Source organism: Semicossyphus pulcher, unplaced genomic scaffold (assembly GCF_022749685.1).
Source record: "Semicossyphus pulcher isolate SPU_LCO1_2020_fin unplaced genomic scaffold, fSemPul1.0.p SCAF_8, whole genome shotgun sequence".
Lineage (NCBI taxonomy): Eukaryota > Metazoa > Chordata > Actinopteri > Labriformes > Labridae > Semicossyphus > Semicossyphus pulcher.
In genome coordinates, this window is record NW_027211759.1 from 3,149,441 (window position 1) to 3,175,244 (window position 25,804).

The window sequence follows — 25,804 nt, forward strand, 5'->3', positions numbered from 1 at the left end:
AAGACTCGAAACATATTTTTGTCACTGAGTAATCAGTGTAAACACAAATCTAGAGCTTCACACTTTTCCTTAACTTCATATAATAAAGATATTTGTTCAAAGATTTATTTATCATTTTATCTCAGTACAAGAAATAGTTCAGAATTAGTTTTAGTGTTTTAGCCCTCACAGCTAACGCGCTAATTCATATACAGTTAGTACAACAGTTCCGACCAAGTGATCTGATTGGACAAGAGGCATTCCATGAGTGCTGATATCGAGTTTAACACCCCTCGCCTCAGCCGGGTGTTCTGAATACTGTTAATTAACATCACAGCAGACTGTGTATGTCTATATTAATCAAGCTGGTTCCTCTGAATCACACAGCAGACGCTTGGGGAACCAAAAGGGTTTACTCTTCCTGTTGGAACAATAGAAGTGTGTTTGTTGCTGTGTTGACATTTATTGACCAAAAGAACTAAAGTTGATTGAGAACCACGTCTTGAATTAGGACATTTTCTCACCTCCAAAAGGTAAATGTATTTAAGAGCTGAAGTTTCTGACCTCCTAAATGATCTGTTTCTGTTTCCTTCTCTTCACAGATCATTTTACGATTTCACAATGAGCCATGTAAAACAGCATTTCCTCTCCATCTTCATCACCATGTTGGCTCTGCTGGGCTCAGGCCGGGCCTTACCGAGGACAGACCCTCCAATCGGTCATGACCAGCCTTTCCTTTTCATGTGGAACGCTCCGACCGAGCTGTGCGACATCCGCTTCGGCATGCCACTCGACCTCTCCTACTTCCACTTTGTCAGCAGCACCCTGAAGACTGCGACCAACCAGAGCATCTCTATTTTCTACACCGACCGCTTCGGCATCTTCCCCTATGTGGACGAAGACACCGGCGAGATGTACGATGAGGGCCTGCCGCAGCTCATAGACCTGCAGGAGCACCACGAGCTGGCCGTGGACGACATCGAGTACTACATCCCTGCTGACCAGCCGGGCCTCGCTGTGCTGGACTTTGAGGAGTGGAGGCCGCAGTGGGTCAGAAACTGGGGCAGCAAAGACATCTACCGGCAGATTTCCATCGAGACGGTCCAGAAGAAGAATGCGTCTTTGTCCGACGACGAGGCGGAGGACCGAGCAAAGATCGTGTTTGAACGTGCAGCTAAGAGGTACTTCCTCCGATCGCTCCGCATCGGGAAGAGGCTGAGACACAACAGACTGTGGGGTTACTACCTGTACCCCGACTGCTACAACTACGACTACAACCAGGACATGTCCGGCTTCACCGGAGAGTGTCCCGCCATCGAGAAGGTCAGGAACGACAAACTGCTGTGGCTCTGGAAGGAGTCCACAGCACTCTTTCCATCCATCTACCTGGAGCTGGTGCTCAAAGACTCCAAGCAGGCCCGGCTGTTTGTCCGTCACCGCATCCAGGAGGCCATGAGGGTGTCGATGCTCCCCGACAGCTCGTACTCCGTCCCCGTCTATGCCTACATCCGTCCTGTGTACAAAGACAGCATCGACGACTACATGTCAGAGGTCAGACACACCTTTGAACGCTCTGCACATTCAGACTGCAGAAACATGCATCATCATGCTCCAGAACTTAAATCTGTTGGAAAATGCAGCCTCCTGCTCTTTCCTGATTGTCTGGCTGTCATTTTATTTTGCAGTTTGATCTGGTGAACACCATCGGAGAGGCTGCTGCTCTCGGCGCTGCAGGAGTCGTTTCCTGGGGAGACATGAACGTCACAGACACAGAGGTACAAACTGAAATCATCATTCATTTCTGGGAACATTTTTACTTCTTAATCTGTTTGAAACTTTACTTCAAAACAAAGAACTGACCTGATATCCCATAATCCTCTAGGACTCCTGCTTTGATGCTCGACGCCACCTGGAGAGGATCATGAACCCGTATATCCTGAACGTCTCCACAGCGACCCAGCTCTGCAGCCGGGCGCTTTGCCAGGGTCGAGGTCGCTGCGTGAGGAAGCACTGGGACGACGACGTCTACCTTCACCTGGACCCCAGGCGTTTCCGGATCCAGCGTCAGCAGCTCGGCGGCCCGCTGACTGTGACTGGGGGCCTCTCGCAGGATGACATCAACTGGTTCGACCGAAGCTTCGACTGCATGTGTTACAGCGAGGAGCCGTGCAGGTCGGTCCTGACGCCCAACATCATCTCTGAGGCCGTCGCCACCCTGAGGAATCACGGTGCTGACAAGTCCTGCCCCTTCCTGCTGCTGGTGATCCTGCTCTGTCTGAAGCATGTCCTGATGGAAATATAAGTCAAAGCACAAACATGATACCTGACAGAGGACGGCTGGTTTCAGGCTTCTTAAGGACAGTGTCACTGATATTTCATTTTTTCACAAAAGAGTTATTTTTTGACTGATTTTACCTGCAATTTCATAAAATATATTTTAAAGTCTGCCCAGTCTCTCAGTCTCTTTCACACATGTTCTTTTGTAAAGCATGTGAGCACAACATACACTACCATTAGGTTTAAGATATATGAGCATTATTGTTTTAATTAAGGTCTTAAAAAGAGGTTTTATGGCATCTCTTTGATATAAAATTAACACATTTGCAGATTTCCATTACATCATTTTCAATGTGTTAAACTCTGTATGTCTTTTTAAAAAACAATGTCAATTCAAGGGCTTCTGGATCTTTTAGCAGTCTGGTACAGACATAGCCTACATGTTTCTGACATCGGCGGATTAATTGATAATGAAAGTAATTTTTAGTTGCAGCCCTAATCAGGACATTGTCAGACAAAATGTGTAAATACAGCAGCTGTAAAGTGTGATCGGGTGTTATATGATAGAAGGTGACAAAAGGAGCATCACAGGGCAGGTAAGGCCTGCCAATGCACTTCAGCTTTTTCAGTGTCCTCAGTGCAGAAACGTCCTCAGTGCAGAAACGTCCTCAGTGCAGAAACGCCCTCGGTGTCAGCTGTTTTTTGTCGCTGTGCTCTCAGTTGAAAATAGTTCAACTTTTGGAACACCGCCGCGCTCGTCAATGTCACTTCTCCCTCACCGACCAATCAGAATCAAGAAGGGGCGGGACTTCTGATGTCAACTTTGTCAACAACAATGGCGGAGGAGAAGCTCATCCTTTCATCTTTTCAAGGGTACATGTCCAGGTGTAGAGCTGCTCTAACGCCAGGACACGATTCCTTTCATTGTTGTTATGTATTCTTTGTAAAATTAATAAAAACAAATATTAAGCATACAGAGCGATTTAAAACAGACCTAACAGTCACTTCCAAGAGAAGCGGAAGTACTGCCAGCGAACTTCCGTAACCTAGCAACAGTAAGCGCTGGTGAGAAGCTCTCTGAAATTGAAGTTGTGGATGCTGCCAGTACAAAAAAAGTGCATTTACACGGCTACATCCAGCTAGCCAAGCCTTTCTGGTGTACCAGTTGCGAGAAAATCCTCTGGTGTAGGTTTTACCTTTTTCACTCGCTTGTTGGTTGATTTTAATATCTGGCTGATCTGGTTCGGTTTCTTTAATCTGTAATCTTTCACTTAAACTTCTCCTCTCGAACGGATTTTGAATAAGAGAGCGTACAGAGCTGTTTGCGGTGTCAGCGTCCATTATTGTCATTTCCATCACTCATAGACTGATCAGACTTCAACCACCGAGACTAACATAAGTTACCCGAAGGACGATTACTTTCTACGACGCTGATTGGCCAAATTCACGTTGATATGCACGGATTTTGCCCCAGCAACAGTCCCTGATTGGCTACTCGTCTCTGCTTTAGGGGCGCTTTTTCCAGCGCCCCTAAAGCAGAGACGAGTAGCCTAACGCTTGTTTCCCACATTTCCAATGAACATTAATTAATGTATATATATTTTTTGTATATATATATATATTACATATTTAAATAAGTAATTTTGTTAATATTAGTTTTTTTAAATAAAATAAATAAAAATAAAAACACACTCTCCACTAGGGAAGGCGGCGCCCTAGCGCTCTCTTTTGGCCAGCCGCCACTGAGTATAGACTATATATAACACAATGTGAAAGTGCATTTCCTTTGAACTCTGAAACTGAGATGCAGTCTTCTCCCCGAGGAGGAAAACTGTGGGGTTTGTTTGTATTTATCCTCCAAGGGTAAGTTTATAACTTCAACCATCTACTGTAACATCTTTCATATTATAACTGCTGTCCTTTTTGCCTAATGGCTTCAGGATGCTCCTCTGTGCAGTCAGTCATCCCATCAAACCAGACCCGTATCAGATCAACATTTGTGACTGGCCTGACCTGAATCCATCCTGAGAGGGCAAATAAAAAGAGCGTTCAGATTCTCCTGGTTTTCTAGTTGAGTAGAAAAGATTCCTTCTGCTCTGCTTCAGAGTCTGAGCTGCACTGCAGCTTCCTGTCCTGCAGGGGGAGCCATAGCTCTGTCCCTCTACTCTTCAGTCTCACTGGGAGAACGCCTTGACTGAACCACAGACACTTCACATACAGAAGAGAGGAAGACACCTATGCGAATGGGAAAACTTATCCCTGATATATAAATATAACTGATCTCTGGAAGCATTGAAACCCTCGCTTTCTGTCACTGATCGGAGTGAGGTCTTGAAGGCTGAAGAAGAAAAACATGTTTCTACCAGTTCTGGTGGTTCCACTTGTCGTGAAGAGTCACTTCACATGAATAAAGAGAGCCCTTTTTGCCCTGAGTTCAGTCTTAAAGGCTGTTCTTCCTCTCAGGGTGCACACAAATCCCTCCTAGTTCCCCGAGACTGACCGGCACCAACCCTGCTCAGCTGAGTCTTTAAATTCAGGAGAAGGTAACTCCTCTGTTCCTGTTTTGTTGTGTTATTGTTGATTTCAAAACTACAGTGTCCCTTAAGGTCAAAAGACAGAAAAAACATTTCATTGACAACATTGAAGAAACCAAAACATCATTCCCAAAACACTGAAAAACGTCTGAATTAATCAGCTTTGATGTTTTTTGTCCTTCAGGGCCTCCGTACAAAACGCGTTTTCTCAAAGCATCTCTGAGATGTGTAGGTGAAACTGAATCAGGCCAAAATGCAACAAATCCACTTTATAGAGAAGCCAGTAACTGATGCAACACTTAGACAACATTAGAGGACATCATGAGCTTAAAGCCCCAAAATGTAAATATGAATGTACAGTATTTGGAGCAGGATATGATGTCGTGCTCATGTGGGCCGTGTAGCTGTCAGCGTGTCACCGATCGTACCGACTGTGTCCTCGAGGCAGCAGGATTTTCTTCAGTTTTCGTTTCTGCTGTCAGGAACATTTCCCTCCTCCAGCGGCTGGCTGTGATCGCCTGCTGCTTCTGATTTCACACACAAGATCTGAGAGAGACACACAAGTCCACAGAGGAGGAGATTATTCTAATTTCATCACAGCACAGGCTCTAAAAAAATGCAAAATGTGTCGGCTCTGCAGAACTGGGACTGATACGGTCAAAGTATTTGGAGCCACAGAGGCTGCGATGCTAAGTACTCACTGAAGTTAAGATGATGAAGTTTTATTCAACAGGTTGTAAAAATTAAAGGGCAGAACAAAACATTCCTGTACTTCTTACAAGCAAAATAATAAGAAAACTTTTGCATATTTGGAGGAGGATTCTTGCAAAGACCTGCTGAAATCTTAAACGTAAAAACCTCCACACTGTCTGAAAAAAGCTAATTCACCCACCTGCAGAGAGTCAGGTAAGAAGGTACCACCACTCTCATGTGAGCACTGTGAATAGGAACAACTAGTTAGCAGCTAGTTAGCTAGCATGAGAGATGTTTTCATACCATTTTTCCGAACAACTAGACTTGATTATTAGCTGATAGCAAGTGCCCATCCGCTACTAGCGCAGTAAGAAGCTAGTAGTGCTATGCACCTAGAAACAAGCTAAGCTAACATTAGCAGCAGATCAGCTTACAAAACTTAATTTTAAAATGACAAAATGTATTTTGTTTTAGTGTTTTAATCATCTTAACTTTAAATTTTAAAGAGATATCATCCTAAAATGTGTGATGGGAGGACTGCTGCCCTTTTGCTAGCTTGAGCTAACGTTACACTCCCTGCTAGTGTGATCTTGCGTTGTGTTGTGTTAAAAGTATCGAAGACGAGGATTCCCAGTCCGGTTGTTTATTCTGGTGATGGACAAATAAGGCAATTACTGGAATGATCTCGAACATGCATTCAGGATGATACTAGAGCTATAGAAACACTCATGTTACCACACATACATGCAGCTTAGCAAGTGGCTAGAGGCGCAAGTGGCTAGCAACACAGCATACATGCCAATGTTTGTATCCAAGTCTATAAATGCACGTCTTTGTCCATGTCTAAACTACTCCAGGTACACTATACATGCATTGATATGATAACAGATTTGTGAACAAAAATAAACTCAAAATAATCTGCACAATGCCATGAACATGACTCTTACGTCGGTGAGTTAAACTGGGAAGAACGTAGGGTGCGTCAGTTGAGTAAAGTTGGAAATATATTCACAGATTCGGCTTTCTTGGATCAATAACTCTGCAGCGATTTTTGTGGTTATGTAATGATGTATTTATTGACTGGTACTGCAAACTATTAAGTCAAATTATTTTCCTTACTGACGAAATTGTTTACCATATTCATTTATCGTCATGAAAGGTTTTAGCTTTACATTTTCCCTTTCTGTAGGTTAGAGGCATTTAACTGAACACAATGGTGAGAGTCAAAAAAGAGCTACGAGGGAAGACTTATGGGCAATGGCTGCTGGAATAGCAGCCCTGGTCAAAACAATGAAAACATTTTAATAGTACGTTATTTTTGAAATTGAAAATTGAAAAGAAAAGAAAAAGCTTACTTATACAATCATGGAGCTAGACGAGAGCCACATTTTCAACGGAATCCAAGTGCAGCAAGTATTGAAGATATTCTTGTCTCTCGCAGTGGCTTTGCAATTTAATTGAAAGATGCTGCTGATTGGCTCGTGACTTAGTCAGCATAGGCATCATTGATATGATTGGTTTTAAGGCCATAGACCATGAGGCTGCCATGAGATGACCATTGGATTGGTATTTCGAGAGTATCTAGCTTCCGTATCGTGACGTATTTCCGAGTGAAACAGGACGTGCAGGCGGGACATATCATGAGAGGGATTTGATTTGATCGCTGAGAAGTGGGCGTAGACAGACGTTCTCCACAGCGCAGTAGCTAGCTAACCGACCGAGCGTTCTTGGTGCTCTGCAGCTAAATGTTGCAGATTGATTGGTTGAAAATGTTTGGTGCCAACTTACGTAAGAACGTGTCAAATTTAGTTTTACCGGAAGAAAAAATGATCAGATTTTGATATAAGAATACGAAGAAATTTATTTCCTGTATTTTTTTTGGCCTATATTGTCATTGTCAATTGTCATTGTATATTGTCCTCGAATTTAAGGCATAGACCATGAGGCAGCCATGAGATGACCATTTATGTATGAAGTAACTTTAGTGACACTACAATGATTTATAATGAAGTTATTGTGTATTTTATTCTTAAAAAAAATCCTTGATATTGTAGAGTAATATTATAAAAACAACCCTCATACATAAAAGCAAAATTTCCCCCAAATCATTGCTGTCGTGTAAGCAAAATTACCAGGGTGAAGTTATTGAATATTTTTGCAATTTGCAGACGGTCCCTGCGCACTCGTCTGACAGCCGTTTGTGCATAAACGCCAACGTAAGTTTGACAGCCCGGAGGACGGCTTGTTCTGTTGAAAATGAGGTTGTAGCTTACCGTCTGCCTTACTGCGGTACTTAAGACGTGTCATTTTAACATAAACAATGTTTCGCTGCAGAGTTATTGATCCAAGAAAGCCGAATGTCTTTCCAACTTTACTCAGCTGGGTGAGTCCATCCTTGGTGGACAACCATGCAAATATATTTAAAGTGACATAAAAATAATATCTAGATCTGGTAGCATGGCAAGTGGAAGCATAATTAACCATGTTACACTGGCACTGCACTGTTGTTAATGTTCTTCTGTCGTGCTCTGGACCAGTCGTATCTATGGGCAGCCATGATGTATTTTATTGCTTTGTAGGCGACTGCTTTGGAAAAGAGGAAACAGGTAGAAGCGTATTGGAGGCATTTCCGAGCTTAGCATAAAAGCTGTAAACTGGAGGAAACAGCTAGCTCGGCTTCGTCCACCTCGTCGCTCCGTGTGTAAAATGTCACACACAGTGTTGGTTGTGAAATAATCCACATTGTGTCGTCTGGAATGTGCAGAGCTCAGTGCTCAAACACACTATCATTGTTTTTCTGTGTGAATGACTGAGTTCAGCACAGTGAGATTTTATGTCACAACACATCATTTCACGTCCTCTCATCCATATTCACGAGTCGCCAGCATCAGCTGCTCTTTCAGAAGAGTCCGGTCTCTGACTGACGGAGCTGCTCTGATGAACAGCCGGCCTGTTGTGTTCTCTATGAATATTTCATGTCTGGATCTCTTCCTGGTTTCTGCTCTGACCTGCAAGTTCGACAGAAAATGTTAAAGCTGAAAACAGTCAGTGCGGCCTTGTGAAGGGGTGTTTCGTGCATTCAGTGTAGTTTTGTTTGCCCCCCCAATTTGTGAATTGTACCAGAGTGCTACCTCTGAAGGTAACAATCCTGTTGATGAATGTTAACCTTTCACAAAGCGATCTCTCTAATCAGATATCTGTATATGGATGTGGAAACTTTTGACACGGGAGCGTTCTGGTTAGTCAGAGTAATAATAATCTGGAGGCGCTGGACCTGATTTGGGTCTCGGGAGTGTTCTGGTTTCCGTTTGCAGTGCGTTTGTTAGCAAAGTATTGACCAATCACGTGTCAGCAGGCTTTGGCTGCATTCAGGAAACACAGTTAGTGTTCACGTGTAGCGCCCTTTTCTGGCAGAAAAGCTCTGGCAGGGCGCTGGGGAGAGCTGGGATGAAGCGCTTGTGAGAGAAAAAAACGCTGCACGCGGGTTTTGTTTCTATGACAACAATACTTACTACAGAGCTAACAACACGCTTACAACGCGTAAGACGATAAAAGCACAACACTTACCAGCAGCATTTAGTGTCGTTCTGCGTCCACAAATGGGCTGTTTGTTTGTACAGCTCACAGAAACGGCCAAAGTAAGTTGCTCCTCCATGATTAGTGGTAACCAGGGTGATGAGTGGCGCCCCATCTGATTGGTTTCCTGAAAAAAAGCACCAGTGACGACACCGGCCTCTTTCTGAAAAGTTCAGAGATATTCAACTTGAACGTCGGAGCGGCCGCACAAAAAAGGAGGAGCGCTCTGAAAAAAGACGCTGGGCGCACACGTTTTCTCTTGGCGGCCGCATGCAGCCGCATACGCTCTGTCCTCGTCGGGAACAACTGAAAAAAACACTGGCGCTCAGAAAAAGGTGCTACGTGGAGACGCGGCCTTAGACGTCTGCATGGAAATGCAGCTAACAATCCATTCTTAGACATTATATTCCAACCTCAACTCCGTTTTCGCTTCTCAAGTTGCTAGTTGGACTGTAAACAAGGCAGCGCACAGACAAAGAAGTCCTGACCGGATGCCCTTTATCGATAACCACTGGCTACACAGCAAGCCCAGAAGAGCCAGATGTGGAGAACAGTGTGGATGCAACACAATCCTGGAACCCATAAGTTATCACGTAAAGACGAAATAGCTTTTTATTGATCTCTATGAACAGATACGTGAATATCAGTGCAGATAACGATCCTGTGTTAGGCCGTCTCTGAACTCCAGCTCCATTCTCGTGTCTCAAACTGCTTGTCGGACTCTAAACAAAGTCCAGCAGACAGAACAGGAAGTTTTGGATCTTCTTTATCTGTTATTCAGATATGTGGATGGTGGATAACTGGATGTGAGGTGATCCTTACATCTTGGTGGGGGGTTGAATGTGCACCTACCTAGAAGGATATCAGTGCACATGCTGATGGCATCAGAGGAGCTGTACAGCATCATGTCATGACTGAGCATCGTTTCCATCCTCACAGTAAGAAAATCAACTGTTGATTATGAACAACGCGAACAGCTGATTCCTCACTGAGCTGCAGCCTCTTCCTGGTGGAGCTGTCGCCCTCAGTGCCCTTGCAGCCTGGTTCAGCCTGGTTCAGCCCGGCCCAGCTTGGCCCGGCCCGGTGCTCCTCCTGCCTGCATAATCTGCTGTCGTCCGGGGGGAATAAGAGCTTTATTGTCCCGGTTCTCCTCCTTTGTTGGGGATTGCAGCGGCAACATTTCTAGGTCACCGGCTGTGACTGAACGCCCCGCTGCCCCAACTGATTCTTCACTGAGGGAATTCACCCCGCTCCCCGTACTCACCCCCCTCCCCTCCCCATATTTCACCCAGTGCTGTGCGGGGGAACACAATTAGAAATACGCTCCGGGCAACAACAGCCGGGCTGCGATCTGTCAAACGATTCCAGCTTCTGTTTTCTGTCGGAGCAGAGACATTATGGATGCTGACTCAATCTGTTTGTCAAAGGGCTCTTTCATGCTGATAATTGGGCGGACGAGCTCTCAGATCCTTTGCCTTTTCTCATCTCTCCTCATAATTATCTTCAACCTTTCCCCTGATCTTTCTCAGTGGGGTTAAGCACACATTAATGTTCTCGCCTGAGGTTTGGATGCTGCTGTCAGAGGCTGTTCATCGCTGAGGATGTTTCGTTACAGTTAATCAGCAGCTAAATGCAGCTGCTGTATGAGCATCTAATTCTACACTCATTTTCAACAATCTTTATATTTCAAAATAAAAGTTTGTCCTCACATTTGAGGTCAACTGACTGGCATCACTCCAGCACATAAACCCTCCATAAAACCATTTGTCCTTTTTATAGTTAGATTTTTGTAACGATTAAACAAACTAAATACAAGATACAAAAACATTTTCATTGAGCTTTAGCTTCTAACATTAGATACATTCTGCTTTAAGCTCTGCAGTGTTTTAGACTTTTGTGGTTGTTGTTGCATAGTTCATCCTGAAAGTCGGTTCACACATTTTAGTCTGTCTTAAAATGAACTGTAATTATTTTTGCAATATCTTAAACCAACAGTGAGGAGTCTTTAACTCATTTTGAATTAAATACTGAAGCCTCTAAATGACCTGCAAAAGCAAACAAGACCATCAGCAAGAAGACGATTGGCTCTTCCTGTAGAAGGGTCCGCAGACTGGAGGGCCTACTGTTACATTTTACCTGAAGAAGTTTTGCAGTGAGTACGATGTTAGCCAATTTAAAGGAAGCGGGAGGAGATACTAACATGCATAAAGAGCAGGACCAGCAAAGAGATAAAAAAGTTATTATTTTAGTTTTGTAAGAGCCAAATTAAGGGTTCTTAAAGTCGAGCTGAAACGGCATTTCGAGAGTATCTAGCTTCCGTATCGTGACGTATTTCCGAGTGAAACAGGACGTGCAGGCGGGACATATCATGAGAGGGACTTGATTTGATCGTTGAGAAGTGGGCGTAGACAGACGTTCTCCACAGCGCAGTAGCTAGCTAACTGACCGAGCGTTCTTGGTGCTCTGCGGCTAAATGTTGCAGATTGATTGGTTGAAATTGTTTGGTGCTAACTTACGTAAGCACGCGGGAAATTTAGTTTTACCGGATTTTGATATAAGAATACGAAGAAATGGATTTTCTGTATTTTTTTTAGCCTATATTGTCAAATAGACCGGGGATGTGATCTAAAAGGATTAAAATGACATTTTTCATTTCACCTCAACTTAAAGCAAAATCCTAAATGTAGTTTTTTGCATGTTCTGATGGTGTCGCTGTGACGCTAACGTTTAGCTATAAGAGACAGGAAAATCATTGTCTAGGTCAGGTGTGTGATCCCAGAAGGGCAAGAGGTTTTGACCTGTAAAAGCACAGGTTTGTTTTTCACATGTTGCATTGAGGACTGAATAAATCAACCGTTTTAACTGCTATCCGATCCGGCTGCCTGTCATCTTTACATGTTGATTACAAACTACAGCGACGCGCGTCAGCCAATTCGCTCCTGGATTAGACGCCTTATTAGATTTAAAAAATAATGACATCCCTTCAGCCTCTGTTGTACTTTATGTTAAGCATACTAACTTGGTAAGATGTTTAACACTGAAAACACGCCTGACTCACCATTAGCATCGTCATTGTGATCATGTTAGCATGCTGCTTGCAGCCTCAGAGTGGACTTGTTAATCTAATTCTACCTGCACCCACTTCCTGTTTTCAGTCACAGCTGATGCTTTTTGAATTTTTACTACATTAACTGTAGAGCCACTAAATAACCCTGACAAAAACTTGCAGGAAAGAAGTGCATCATATCAGGTTTAATGCCACGATGCAGCCCCCTGCTGTCTTGCTTTCTGTTTGTGTTTCATATTTGTTTGTCGCCAAGATTTTTGAGACTTTCTGCTGTAAAATATATATTTCTGCAGCTTGATATCCCTTGAAGAAACTTGAGTTCAGTTGCATGAACTCAAAAACCCAGTGAAAACATGCTTCCTGCAGAGAGACAGGAGCTCAGAAAGAGCCTGAAGTTTCTCTTCTTTGTCTCCTCTGGATGTTAGACTCAGCAGCACCCTGCGCGGTCTGCACAGTTTCAGTCTGTTGTGTGAAGAAGCAGATTGGATTGGAAGAGTTTGAGCCGGAGGGAATCTATAAAGTGAATCAGATCGTTGCAGCTCTGTGACAGAAGCCGCAGTCCGCCTCTGCAGACGGGGGCTCGAGGGGCTGCTGCAGAGTCAGAGGCAGTTAGCAGCAGGAAAACTGTCACACTGCAGGGAAAAAAGTGGGTCTGCAGTCAAGATTCTTCTGCTGTACTCTGAGAACAGCAGGGAAAAGGATGGTAATCATGTCCAATGCTTTCATCTAGTGCTTGCGCTTCAGAGCTAATTTATGTTCTGCAGTGTTTTCTGTCTTTATTTGTTGCAAACAGAAAGTGAACCGACAGAAGGAGCTACATTTCTTACTGCAACCATTTGCAGAAAGGTAGTTCAGTCGGATCCCGACCCCTTTGACACCAGAGGCTGGGCTTCACATCGTCAGACATCAGTGGTTAGATTAAGTCTACAAATGCACTTTTCTTTTTACACCCAGGGAACAAAAAAGAGCAATAACAGAGGCAGCACTAACAATCAGATACAACGTTCAGCTTGCCCCAAATAAACATGTTTGAAGCATAGACTGAATAAAAACATGGACGCCATGACAGCTCCCTGAAAGTGAAGCCAAATCCTCTCTATCGCCCCCTGCTGACTGGCTGCAGTATAGCTCATAAAGCCCGCCTCCTCCATGTTAACAGATGGGACATGAGTCAAAGTATTAAATCAAAATACACCTCAAACATGGTTTCTGTCATTATAGTTAATTCTTATCATGCTGATTTATGTCCAAGTGTTCATTTTTCTGACAAGTTTACTTTAAATTAGTTATTTGATGCTATAAAAAGGGGGTGTGGCCTCATGATTGACAGCTCTGTTGGCAAATGGGGCTCCTGCAGCGTTCTGTTCCCGAGTAGCAGAGCAGAGGAGGAACGGCGAGAGGAGACGTAACTCCTGAGCAACACATTTCATTTTGTTGGATACGAAGATGTAATTAGTCAGACCTACTCGTTGTTGCCAGCCGTCCAGCTGCAGCTGTGCTGCTTTAAATCTGCATTAAGTTTGTTAAATCTTTGTGTTTGTTCAATGTTGTAGTTTGCTTTTAGGTTGTAAAGCATGCTGCCCTTAGACTTATCCATGTTTGTCTGATGTAGCCAATAAACTGGTTGCTGATACAAACAGGAAAGAGCCTGTCTGATAGTGAACATTCCTTATACATGAATACAGTCTCAAGGTGACCAAACCTCTGTCCCCTTTCATTTTATGATTCCCTTTATGAATGTTTTATGGCTGCTTTGATGTTTGGACATCTAACATGAGAAAAGAAAAGTGTTCTGTACCCTCCAGGACGAGTGGTTTTGTTTCCGTGGCAGCCTGGCTCCTGTCCACCAATCCGAGGGCAGCAATCCCGGCCCTCCCAGGACGTCTCCGTCTCATCCCTGAAAACAGTCCTGGGACCATTTTGGAGAAGGTCAGTGAGCAGCGTGTTCAGCAGCGGAGCCTCAGTGTACCCGTCGCCCCCTTTGTTTCTCAGTGAATGGGGATGTCTAATTACTGGAGCAGCGACTGGGGCCGCCAGCCTCGTTTACAAAGGACTCGAACACGCAAGTTTGGTGCCAGAGCACAAATCAAAGCCAAACGGGTGATTAGAGAAGAATGTGGTTTACATACAAAGAGTCCCCTCTTGTTGATTCTGTGATGAATACAATTAGACAGGAATGTTATGTAATTATCCAATAACATTGGAGGTGCTGCTCAAAGTACAGTAGAAACCTTATTTTTCAGATGCACCTGAAAGCATCTGATTTAAGAAAGACACAGTTAATGTAGGCTACATCCATACAGACCATGAGGCGATAAGCTGAGACAGATATGATTGCAGAAATATGTGTGCAGTTTAGATGTTCACACTATTGCCTGAATTCAGTAATGTGATGATAAAAGTTTCGAGAGCTGCAGACTATCTGTCCTGCTCGATGACTTTCAGGCCATGCACACATTTGCAGCTAAGAGTAAAGCTAATAGCTAAATTTATGGGGACTCTAAGGTCCAGACTAAAGTATCTCAAATGGACGTCAGCTTCACTTTGGGGTCAATACTATCCTCACAGGGTTACAAGCTAACTGAAAAAAACCCAAACACAAAGAAAATGTTTATCTTTATCAATGATCACATGCCAAATTAAAGCTTTTATTGATGCTAACTGTAGCCATGTTAACATGCTAAAAAAAAGATATTAGCATGCTAACAGGTTAACGTTAAAATATAGTAGCCAGCGCTTTAGCATGAGCTAACATGCATCACGTAGGCTGTGTCTGAAATTACTCACATTTTGTACAGTTGTCCGAATGTTTAGTGAGAATTATTATATCCTATAGGTGACTCAAAGTATCCCAGAATGCGTTGTGAAAAGCAGTGCACATACACTGGTCACTTACCCTGCTCTGAAGGGAAAACAACAATAGGAACAATAGGCTACTTGCATGTTCAGGTTAAGCATTAGCCTACTATGCTAACTGTACACATTCTAATTTCTTTTACATTACAGGCTTAAGATTACAAATTAAATGTTTACATCTTAGCAGTAGCATATTAGCATTTAAAAAAACTTACTGGATAAACATTATACATTATAAAATGTTCGCACATTTGTTTGTAGCACAAGTAGTCTTTACTATGTTACAAATATTCTAGATTTAACAATGTTAGCATGCTAACAAGCTAGCTGGCTCAGCCAAAAACCCTTCAGATAAAATGTTCCTGTCACTTTTTTAAATGATGAGTTACAGTGTGATGCTAAGTAACACGTTAAATGTGAGGAAGTCAACAGATCAACTTTTTAGCAGACTGTAGGCAACGTGCCTGCGCTATGCTAACACTGTAAAGCTCCAAGTTTTCAGGTTTAGCATCTAAGTGAAAACTGCTCATTCTGACCTTTCACATTAAGAATAATAGGGTAGAAGGAGCAGCAAGGTGTTCCTCGTCAGCAGTTTACTCATGTACCTGTTCACTTAAACACCTGCCGCTGTTTAATTTTGATGTTTGAACAGTTTATTAACCCCGCAGTAAACAGGAAGTGTTCTTCAGAGGTCAGACTGCACTGGATCAAACCAGAAACCATCAGTGAGCACTTCTTTCACTATAAATGAGCCTCGATGTATTGACCATAGTACTGTAGTGCTGTTCACTGAGGCGGCCAGCTGAGAGGCAGACTCCCCCCCCGGTCGGGGACAATGGCGTGCTGTGTGCTCTCCGGCTGGGCGGCTACGACGATGACGAAACGATGGCGAGAGAGAAACCAGCTGAGATTTGTTCTGAGAGTGACACAGCAAATAAACTGTTATCGAATGTGAAAATAGTTTCGAGTTTTGATGTTTTCTGTCAATAAAACAAAACTATTATTATTACAAATGATGTTCTTGCATTGACTTGTCGAATGCCGGCTGCTTTCTGTCCGTGCCTGAGAAAGATTGAGTTGTTTGTTGAGCTGACTGTAACTCAGAGTAAATGAGGACATGTTGTGTTGAGTCTGAACTGTACAAACAATGGCGGCTGTGTCCTCTGGATGGACGACCAGCGAGAGCCTCACTTTGCTTTTTTAAACACAATGTTTCCTTCTGCACGTCGACTTCCATTTGTTTTTCTTAGCGCAGTCTTCTGGAAGGTCTCAGCGTTCCCTCGGTTCAGCTGGGACTGTCACTTTGAATTCACAGTGACAGCCTTGGTTTAGCGTCCTCCTTCTCCCTCTGAGACCACAACTGAAATGTTCTGCACAAATCACCGCTAAAGTTTAAAAGAGGCTTCAAGAAAATCTATTTTAAAATATTTTTTTAATTAAAGTGATATTTCTCTGGTGGCTAAAACAAACAATCGCACATTACATGCTGAGCAAAATAAAAAGCAACACACTCGCACAACTGGAACTGATTTACAAGAGCACCATCAGCAAACACGACACAGCGTCAACAGACATTTCCAATATATTACTGTACGTCTCACACACTCACGCGCACAAACACAGAAAGGAAGAGAAAAGTACAGGAGCTGACAGCAGACAGGGTTGATCATTATTTTGTGTGCCCTTTACCTCAACAACAAAGTAAGGTAGCGCTTTATCTCGAGGTGTAATTTCCTTATAATTACTTCAAGATTTCAGATAATTAATGGCAAAGGCGTTTAATTAACTGCCACATGCCCGATTAAAGGTGGAGTCCAGTACCTTCAAACCTGGCTCTGGGTTATTGTGGGACCTAAATGGTTAGTTTGGATCAAACACCATACTTGTGTAATGAAGAATAGCACCAACAACTCATTGATTGAGCCAGAGGTAGACTATGAACTGTGTTGTGTTTTTGTCAATGGAGTCTGGTGGCTCTGAAGAGAGCGATGTAACGGCGCTGTCGCCTCACAGCTAGAAGGTTCCCGGTTCGGACGTAGTGGGCCTTTCCGTGTGGAGTCTGCATGTTCTCCCCGTGCATGTGTTGGTTCCCTCCAGGTACTCCGGCTTCCCACAGTCCAAAGACATGCTCGTTAGGTTCAGTGTGGGTGTGAGTGTGAAAGGTTGTCTGTCTGTATGAGTCAGCCCTGTGATTGACTGGTGACCTGTCCAGGTTGTACCCCCGCCTCTCACCCAATGACAGCTGGGATAGGCTCCAGTGCCCCCGCGATAAGCGATCTAGATAATCGATGGACCGTTAAAACAAGCAATTGACCTTAACAAAAAGCTCCATCTCTGTAGGGATCCTCTCTGTGATGTTGTCAGACACTTGGAACAACAATATGAGCTTCCCTTGAACTGTTTTGACACGTAAAATAAAGCCGGTCAAGAGATGGAGCAGGGACCGTATCAGGGCCGCGTCTGCTCTCAGCTTCTGTCTCATACGGTGACAGTGAACAAAAATAAGACTGAGTGCAGATTCAGTAAGAACACTGGTGAGTTAATGAAGAACTAAACACATGAATGCGTCTCACTAATACTGACTGTGTTCATTTATAAGATCTGTAAACAGTGAAGGACAAACAGTGACGTCTTCAGTCTGTTCGTCAGTAAACATCAACGTGTTCAACAGTTCAGGGTTTAAAAACTCAGGAGTTTACAGCCTGATGTGTCAGCGCGTCCACCAATCAGATTTCTAACTAGCTCCGCATAACTCTGTTGACCTTTGACCTCAGCAGTGTGTCCCCACAGCGGCGTACCCGGCGGAGGTGGACGCCTCCCTGCGGATGGTGCTGAACGGCGACAGCTCCAGCTCGGTGGTGGTGCACTCGTTGTCCACGTCGCTGGTGGCGGTGGCGGGGGAGCGCGGCGGGCCGCACTCGTCGCAGCAGCAGCAGCAACAGTCCAGGAAGGCTCTGGTGAACGGCTGGCACAGGCAGAACAGCAGCACCGGCGTCACCGCAGACTTACAGAAGAGCAGCAGCTGGCTGACCAGGTGCAGGATGTCCAGGGTTCTCCTGGGAACGCCGGCTGCCATGTACACGGTGATGATGTTGCAGATGTTCTCCGGGATGATGCAGAAGCCGTAGAGGATGGCCAACGCCACCACGGCGCAGTTCATCTGGCTCTCCAGCTGGATCTGCTTCTTGCTGCCGCGGACGCAGGCCCGCTCTGCCTGGCGGATCTTGCGTGCGGTGACCAGCGAGCTGAGAATGGTGAACAGCGTCGGCAGGCAGAAGTAGCAGCCGAAGTACCACCAGAGGCGAGCGCCGTCGTAGGTGAGTCCCAGGACATACAGCGTGTCCGGTAGGTCAGTGGAGATCCGGATCACGCAGCGCTCGCACGGCGTCACATCAGGCGGGTCGCCGTCCTCAGTGACCAGCTGTCGGATGAGCAGCTCGGGCAGTGCCAGCAGCAGAGCGCCCACCCAGATGACGGCGAGCTTGGCCGTGGTGGACGCCCAGTTCTCGATCATCTCGTAGTACATCTGCACATTGGTGGCAGCGCGAAAACGATCGATGCACAGGGCGCAGAGTGTGAAGGTCGTGACCCCGAGTGATGCTACCTGGGAAGAGAAGAGGAATGTCAGGTTACACTTTTCACAAAAAAGTTCCCCCAGAAAGAGATTTTTTTCCCTGAACAAGTGAGGAGAAGATGCAATGTGAATTTAAGTTTCTGAAGGATTAAGGCGTTTAGCAGCGAGGACGCAGATTACACCGGACAGAGAACCACTCTCCTTACCCGCCCCTTTTAAGTGTAGAGGACAGCCTACAGGTTCTGCTCTGCTCTAGAGCTGCCGTTGGGTTTGTTCATTCTGGGCTGCCTTAGAAACAAGACCGAGCAGGAGAAAAAAGGAAGAGGACTCGCAGTTCAAAAGGGACATTTTTAGCTCCTGCCTCAGTAGCTACTCTCCCAGCACAAAGAAACCTGGAGTGGCACAAGTGTACGTTTCCTGGTCAACACACGGGACAGTGCAGCACCAGCAATAGCCAAATTAAAAACCTTTAAACCGCTTGTGAACGTAGCCTAAATGAGACATGGACAAATGGCACATTGTGATTGTGTGATTTGCATGTCTCCGCTCCAGCCTTAACATCCTCATAAACATCCTCCATCTTGTTGTTTGTCTGCTTTACGTCACTTCAGCTTCTTCTTGGTGGCACAGATATCCACATAAAAAAGCTCTGAAGGCCATTGAAGAACAGTGATAGAAAGAAATAATATTTCAACAGTGTTTTAGATAAGTTTTTATATTAGGTCGATTTAGTTGATGAAGACTTCATTTAGACTTCCAACCCTCTGACTTTATCGACTCTGGTCTGTGTCTGCAGGTGTGTCACCTCTTCCATGATGTTACAGCTCATTACAGTCACACTAAACATTTAACATCATCAGAGTGATTAAAACAAAGTTTATTAAATGCCTGACTGTGATGAGCATCACCGTGCAGCAACGTGCAGGTTTGTGCAGAAACTGAACGAGTCACCTCATCAGCTGCAGTGAAACTAAAGAAAAGAGTGTGATGCATGATGGGTAAAACTATAACTATGATCACACACACACACACACACACACACACACACACACACACACTCTCTCAACCCTTCTGCTGTGTGTCACAAACCACATCTGTTGTGTCTCAGCTGCTGTAAACACTTCACACTGTATGAACAACAGACAGGCACATCGGCTGTTTGTAGGACTCTGTGTAACGCGGCCATAAACAGTCCTGATGTCACTCCTTGTTTCGCTGCACTGGCTTCTAAAAACACTCTCTCTTCGGCTGTGAGAGGTTTGTGATTTACTTTCTGTCTTATCCATAATTATCACCCAAAGTCTCTCAAATATCATAGTTACAGTTTGAATCTGTAATCTTGCAGTCTGAAAACACTGAATGTCTCTCCCTGTTTACTCTCAGAGCTCCGCTCGACCGGCCTCAGGCTGCGTCGTGTCACACAGGATGATGATTTAACGTTTCTTACATTCAGACTCACAGAGGACCTTTTGTTTAAAGATCAAAACTGATGCAGCATGGGAAATCTTTTTTAATATTGTTATTTCTTCAAACTTTGACTCCTACAGACGCATTCAGTTAATAGATTACTTTGTATGCATCTTATACTTACTGATATTGTTCCCTTTATTATAATTATAATTGTTATATATTGTTGTTGTTAATGATAAAAAGCAACTTCATATAAGATTAGATTTATTATAATATATCATTACTGCATTTTATTTATTATTATTTCTATTATAATTATTATGTATTAATGTGCATGCACCTGTCCTGTTGGAATCAGCATCCTGCTAATAAAAACTCATCTTTAGAAAATAGGAATTGATGCAGCAAACCACAAATATCTTTTCACATCTTTCATCAGTACACCTGTTTTTTTTCACCTCAGCCTGACGTCATATTTTGTTATTTTACTCCCCAAGTTTTAAGTTATAACTTTCTTCATGCGTAGACGGAAGATTAGTCGCTATCATTGGTCCCAAGAAGCTGAGTTTAATTTAAGTTGCAATGTATCACCTTATATGACTCTGCAGAACATCAGTCTGCAGCTGGCTGTTCTGACATAAACCAGGTAACAGCTGGTGATTAAAGTTTCTGCTATACGGTACGACATGAATGTGGCAACAGTCTGTGAAGCGACACAGAGAGCGCGTGTGTGTTTGTTGGGGTGGGACAATGTAAGCAGCTTTGAGGCCATTATGTTGTGTGACTGTTTGATGTTCGAATATTTGGACTTTGTTCATTAATTAGAAATTAAATCAAAGGACGGTGAAACCCTGAAATGACACTGAATAATGGGAGAAGACAAATATATGATAAATATCACGTAGGTCATGATGTCAAACAAAGAGAGCTGCTGCTGCTGCTGCTAAGAAGATTAAATGTGACCTTTAGTCTTTACATGTGGAAGCTTCTCCTCCATCACAGGGAGGCACAGACATGCTAACCTCATACTAACGTTCAATTAACATGTCAACAACAAAGCTCAGCTGAGTGTATGTGCACAGCTGAACATGCAGCTATATGGGACAGTTGGTTTTACCTCGTTTAATACTTTTGTCAATAATGTGCAGTGAAGTTATCGGCCGTGCTGCGTTTGGTTCTGTAAGTCTTGATGAGATGTTTCACTGACTTAGCGGTTTCACATAAAGTGAGGAGTTTCTTTAGCGGTGACATAAATCACAAACGTCTTTGACACCTTGATGCATCCAGTGGGATCCTCTCGAGAAGGAGGGGTACTTTGCCTCTCTGTTAGCTCCTAAATAGTTTTTTTTTTACAGATTCCCACCATATTTTAAAACCTGCTCGCAGAGATTTGCTGCAACAAGAGTGTTAGTGAGTTCCTACACTCATGTTGGGGGAACAAGGTGGCTCACAGGTGTTCCAGTTTATCTCTACAGGTGTCGGATGGTCAAAGTGTATAGATGCAGCTTTGTGCACGAGGGAATCATCATGTTGAAACCAGAAAGAGAAGCACACAAACTGCTGCCACGTCTGTCTCATCATCTATGCATTGTTTCTTCGACGTACAGCTCTCTGGTCAGCTGCTGGTTTTAAATGTGCTTTATAAATAAATAGATTGACTTTAAGAGTTTCCTTCATTGGAATAAAAAAAGACTGAATATGTCCAAATCCATCTGAGACCTCCTCATCCTGTTTCCTCTGATGGACCCTGATCAGAGGGGGGTCGTCTTTCCTTAATCCCAGTCTGCATTAATCCTGATCTTCCCTCTGATTGGACAGCAGGTGTCGTCCTGTTCTCTGCTGCCTGCTGCCTGATGTGACCCTGATCAGACTAAAGACCCTTCACATTAGGCCACATTAAACCTGATTTAGACTCTGAGTGCAGTCTGGAGCCGCCGCCCCCCCTAATGCTGCTTAGATGTGACCCGTTAACACGCACAAGGACACTAAATCTGCTCGGTAAAAACACATCTTTGAACACTAATACAGTTGATCAGCTTTCAGTCACTTTTAATACAACCACACTTTCAGGGCTTGAGACTCCGAGGTCAGCCCGTCGATTGCACTGTTTAAAAAGATTTATCCAAGAAGTTCTGACATTTTGTTGTGTTTAAAACTCTCAACAGAAGCTTCTAACAGCTGCTCGCAACCCAGAGGTTATAAGAAGATCTCCCTCCTTCCTCCTGACGCTCAGCCCGTGTGGTCTTACACAGGGGAAATGAGCACACCGTCTGAACACAGCGTGGTTGTGGAGCAGAAGATTATAAAATTATCTTTCAGTGACGCAGCAAAAAGGCAAGAACGTATGCAGATGGTGGCGTTTGGTGCTGATGGATAGCTCACACAAACACAGGACTTCACCCAGCAGACGGGAGTTACACACTAAAAGTTAAATCCTTTAGATTTGTCACATACCTAACCAACGTTAACTTATCTTAACCACAAACCACGCTCTTTGTTTAGAACCTAAATATTGTTTCGGTCCTGTGACGGCTCCTGACTGTGTCAAGGCTCCTGCTGCTGTCCTGTGTTTCTTCTCCTTGCAGGTAGAAGTGGGCGGAGCTAGTTACCCTTTGGTTCGTTGTCTTTGTTTTACCTGTACACACCACACATTCATTCATCACTGCGATCACCACTGATTTACAGCCTGCAGATACATAAGGATCTCTTTTAGTTTCAACTAATGAATGTTTTAATTATTTAAAAACCATGTGGTCTCCCTCTTTGTCCAGCTCACTGAGCCTGGGCCGTGACTGTAACCTTTCCACAATGTGAATCATGTATAATAGAAATGCTTTCCTCATCTCCAACGAGCACTTTGCAATGTTTTGCAGCTAATACTTTGAGGGCGACCGTTACATAATGCGGTTTTAAGAGGTCTTGGTCATTTCCTGTATTTGTCATGACAGGGTTAGTCGTGGGAGAAGTCGGCCTTTCTGCCAGAGAGCCCCGCCCTCCACGTCACACGGTCAGTTGCACCGTGAAATTAAAGGGAGGGTTCTTGCAGAATTTGGTGATTAACTTGCTCTGTATGTTTGTAGCTGGAAAAAAGTGGACATCCACCCACCCTCACTTTCCTCAGTACAGGAAGTAGTTTGTCCTTTTTGTACAGCTGACACTCAGTGTTGCTTCTAATGATTAAAATGAGGCTTCAGCAGTTTTGGTTTGTGGTAACGAGTTTGGATTTCCCTCGTTTATACTCTTTTATTGAAAACCCCTTTTGTTGCTTTCTCTCCAGCGCAGCTCAGAGAGGACACACTGTCCAGAGATAAAACTCGCTCATGACTTTAACTTTGGAAAATATTCTCTTGATTGGATGAACTCTTAGGATCTTTGGGTGAACATGTTTTTGCACTGAATGTGGACTTTAAAGGATTTTGCCACTGAGCACCTCAGTTACAGACTCATTAGGGAGAGTTTTTAATGGCCTGCAAGAGCAACAGGAGGGACTTGAAAAAATGATCAATCCTTGAATCCAGTCTTGCCTACAAAATGACGTCATGGTTGATCCTCCTGACATCAGCTGCCAGACCTGCCCTCACCTGTCAACTGACATCTAACTCATGTTCACTCAGTCATTCATTTCCATTCTGCACCATCAGCAACATCAAACCAAGAACCAGAACCCTCCCCCCCTCTCACCTCCAGGTAGGGGATGATCCTGCACGAGAACTCCCCCAGCAGCCAGTTCTTGGTGAGCTCGTGGAACACCACGAGCGGCAGGCAGAAGAAGATGATGACGAAATCCCAGAGCGCGAGGTTGGCCAGCAGCGAGTTGGAGATGCTCCTCATGTAGTAGTTGTGACACACGATGCACATGACTGACACGTTCCCGATGATCCCCACGCTGAAGATGACGGCGGCGATGATCATGACCGCGTACGCTCCGTACGACTCCGCGGTGACCGGATAGAACGGGTTTTTCACCTGCTTCCGCCTGGTCCGCGTGTCCACCGGCACGAACGGCGTGGTGTCGGGGAAGTCTGGCAGGGTGTACTCCTCCTCGTAGTCACTGGTGTTGAGGCCGAAGGGGGGTCCGGCCTCTTGTTCCTGCGCCATGGCCGCAGGCAGAACTTCCAACGCGTCCTGCGCCGTCCCACTCCGCTTCGTCCTGCCGGATTTTGCACTCCGTCTCTTCCGCCGGCTGTGACCGGTCCTCCCGGGGCTACACGTGCGTCCATGCGTAGTTTGTTTAAGCACTTCTCCCGGAGGGCATCCAGCACTCCTCGGCACGTCTGCCTCGTTTACCTTCGTGCGTAAGTATTTGGGTACATTTTGCGCATCGCTTTTACGCACAGCGCGCCGGGGTAGCTGTTTCCCCAGCGGCTCAGGGGATGAGGGCTTTACAGTATCCAGCCAAGTAGCCTGCGCACTCGCACCGCGCGTCCCCCCATTGTCTTCCCCAATGACTGTGCGCCATCTCCGGCTCTGCGCATTCCTTTCAGCGGGGTCGGATTCATAATGAGGGCTGAAAGTCGCCTTTGTTTGCTGCCAGTGGAGCTGACTGGCCACGGCCTCGCTGCAGAGCCACAAATACAGAAACCTGGTGAATGGAAGCAGCATCGTGTGGTTCTGTCTAACCCGTGAGATCAAACTGGTGCGTTTTCCAAATTGATCGACCCATCTCTGGATTCTGATAATGTGTAGAAAATAAGCGAAAGTCTTAACTTAAAAGTGGAACAACAACTTTTCCTTCATCTTTGCGCGCAACCAGCTTTCACAAAGTCTCTGGTCGCGTATAAGAGGTGCACCTGTCGAGTTTGGGTGCGTCCTGGAGCGGTTCCAGTCTGGAGGCATCACCGAGGAGACCAGAAACCAGAGCAGAAACTAGTCCTTAAACTGGGCTGGAAAAACCGAAGTGACCGTTCAGATCCTCCGTAGATGAGGGTGGAGATTGGGGTAGAGTGTTGGATCCCAGTCCGGGCATGAAGTTTCTGCGGGCTGCAGCTCCGGATCACTCGGAGGCCGGGGAGGAGCTCTGTGATATGCGGGCGCTGGGGACGCCGAGCTCCGTCTGAGGGAGACGAGAGCACCCGAGAGTAGGAGGAGGAAGAGGAGGAGGAGAGAAGGCGGGGGAGGTGGATGGGGGAGTCATCTGTCAAACCTGCTCTGATCCGATAATAAACTGTACAAATAACACACTCAACTGTAATCTGTGCGAGATTATCATGTGTGGATTATACTGTCAGGATTATTTTTTATGTGGACATTTTTTGAGATTTTTCCAGAATCTTTCTGTACTTAAATAAAGTCTCAAAGTCCTTTTTTAAAAGCAAAGAAAAACAAAGTTCTCCTTTAAAAAGATGCAGTTTTGTTGGGTTAAATATTTGGTAAACTGATGATTATAAATGTTACACAAGAACTAATACACAGGATAAATATACTGAAGGATATTACCTTAATTATTGTATGTAGAATAATGTAATTATACAAACAACTTTAATACACACATTTATAAAAAGTCCTCCAGGAACTCATTGTGTATTTGTAATTTAGCAACGAATTACTAAGCTTTAATTAAACAGCAGAATTTTCCCAGAATGCCACTGGAGTTTGATGAAAAGACAAAAGGAATATAAACTCCCGTAAAGTTCACCTTGTAGTCAAAGTGTCAGGACTTATAACAGCTCTCGTGCGCCCTCTAGTGCAAAGTGTGGGTATTACACACCAGCACTGTCCAGCACAAATCTGACCCATTTAAACTGGAAGAGAATGTTTTAAAAATATAAAAGTTTTTGGGTTCGGTTCTGACAGAAAGCAGAGCGTCTTTAGACTTTCTGATTAAACTGTGAGTGTTTG

At 44.5% G+C, this 25,804-nt stretch overlaps 2 protein-coding genes across 2 annotated transcripts; one reads left to right on the forward strand and one right to left on the reverse strand.

The window, feature by feature from the left end:
- Positions 1-600: 600 nt before the first annotated feature.
- Positions 601-2,281, forward strand: LOC138613400 (hyaluronidase-5-like). Its single transcript, XM_069687066.1, has 3 exons — positions 601-1,530; positions 1,665-1,754; positions 1,862-2,281. The coding sequence occupies exons 1-3, from the start codon at positions 601-603 to the stop codon at positions 2,279-2,281; spliced, it is 1,440 nt and encodes a 479-aa protein (XP_069543167.1).
- Positions 2,282-16,443: 14,162 nt separating this feature from the next.
- On the reverse strand, positions 16,444-24,594 carry gpr37a (G protein-coupled receptor 37a). Its single transcript, XM_069686765.1, has 2 exons — positions 23,648-24,594; positions 16,444-18,586 (listed from the first exon to the last, which is right to left on the reverse strand). Exons 1-2 carry the CDS (start codon positions 24,566-24,568, stop codon positions 17,753-17,755), a joined length of 1,755 nt encoding a protein of 584 aa, XP_069542866.1. The 5' UTR covers positions 24,569-24,594; the 3' UTR covers positions 16,444-17,752.
- Between the last annotated feature and the right edge of the window lie 1,210 nt (positions 24,595-25,804).

What these genes read in the sequence shown, in the direction of transcription:
- gpr37a (XM_069686765.1), bottom strand. Translation starts at nt 24,568, where the DNA reads ATGCTGCTTCCATTCACCAGGTTTCTGTATTTGTGGCTCTGCAGCGAG. An exon ending in GGATCATCCCCTACCTGGAG is followed by an intron (nt 18,587 to 23,647) that starts GTGAGAGGGGGG and finishes TTCTCTTCCCAG; the next exon opens with GTAGCATCACTCGGGGTCAC.
- LOC138613400 (XM_069687066.1), top strand. Translation starts at nt 601, where the DNA reads ATGAGCCATGTAAAACAGCATTTCCTCTCCATCTTCATCACCATGTTG. An exon ending in TCGACGACTACATGTCAGAG is followed by an intron (nt 1,531 to 1,664) that starts GTCAGACACACC and finishes TTTATTTTGCAG; the next exon opens with TTTGATCTGGTGAACACCAT. An exon ending in TGAACGTCACAGACACAGAG is followed by an intron (nt 1,755 to 1,861) that starts GTACAAACTGAA and finishes ATAATCCTCTAG; the next exon opens with GACTCCTGCTTTGATGCTCG.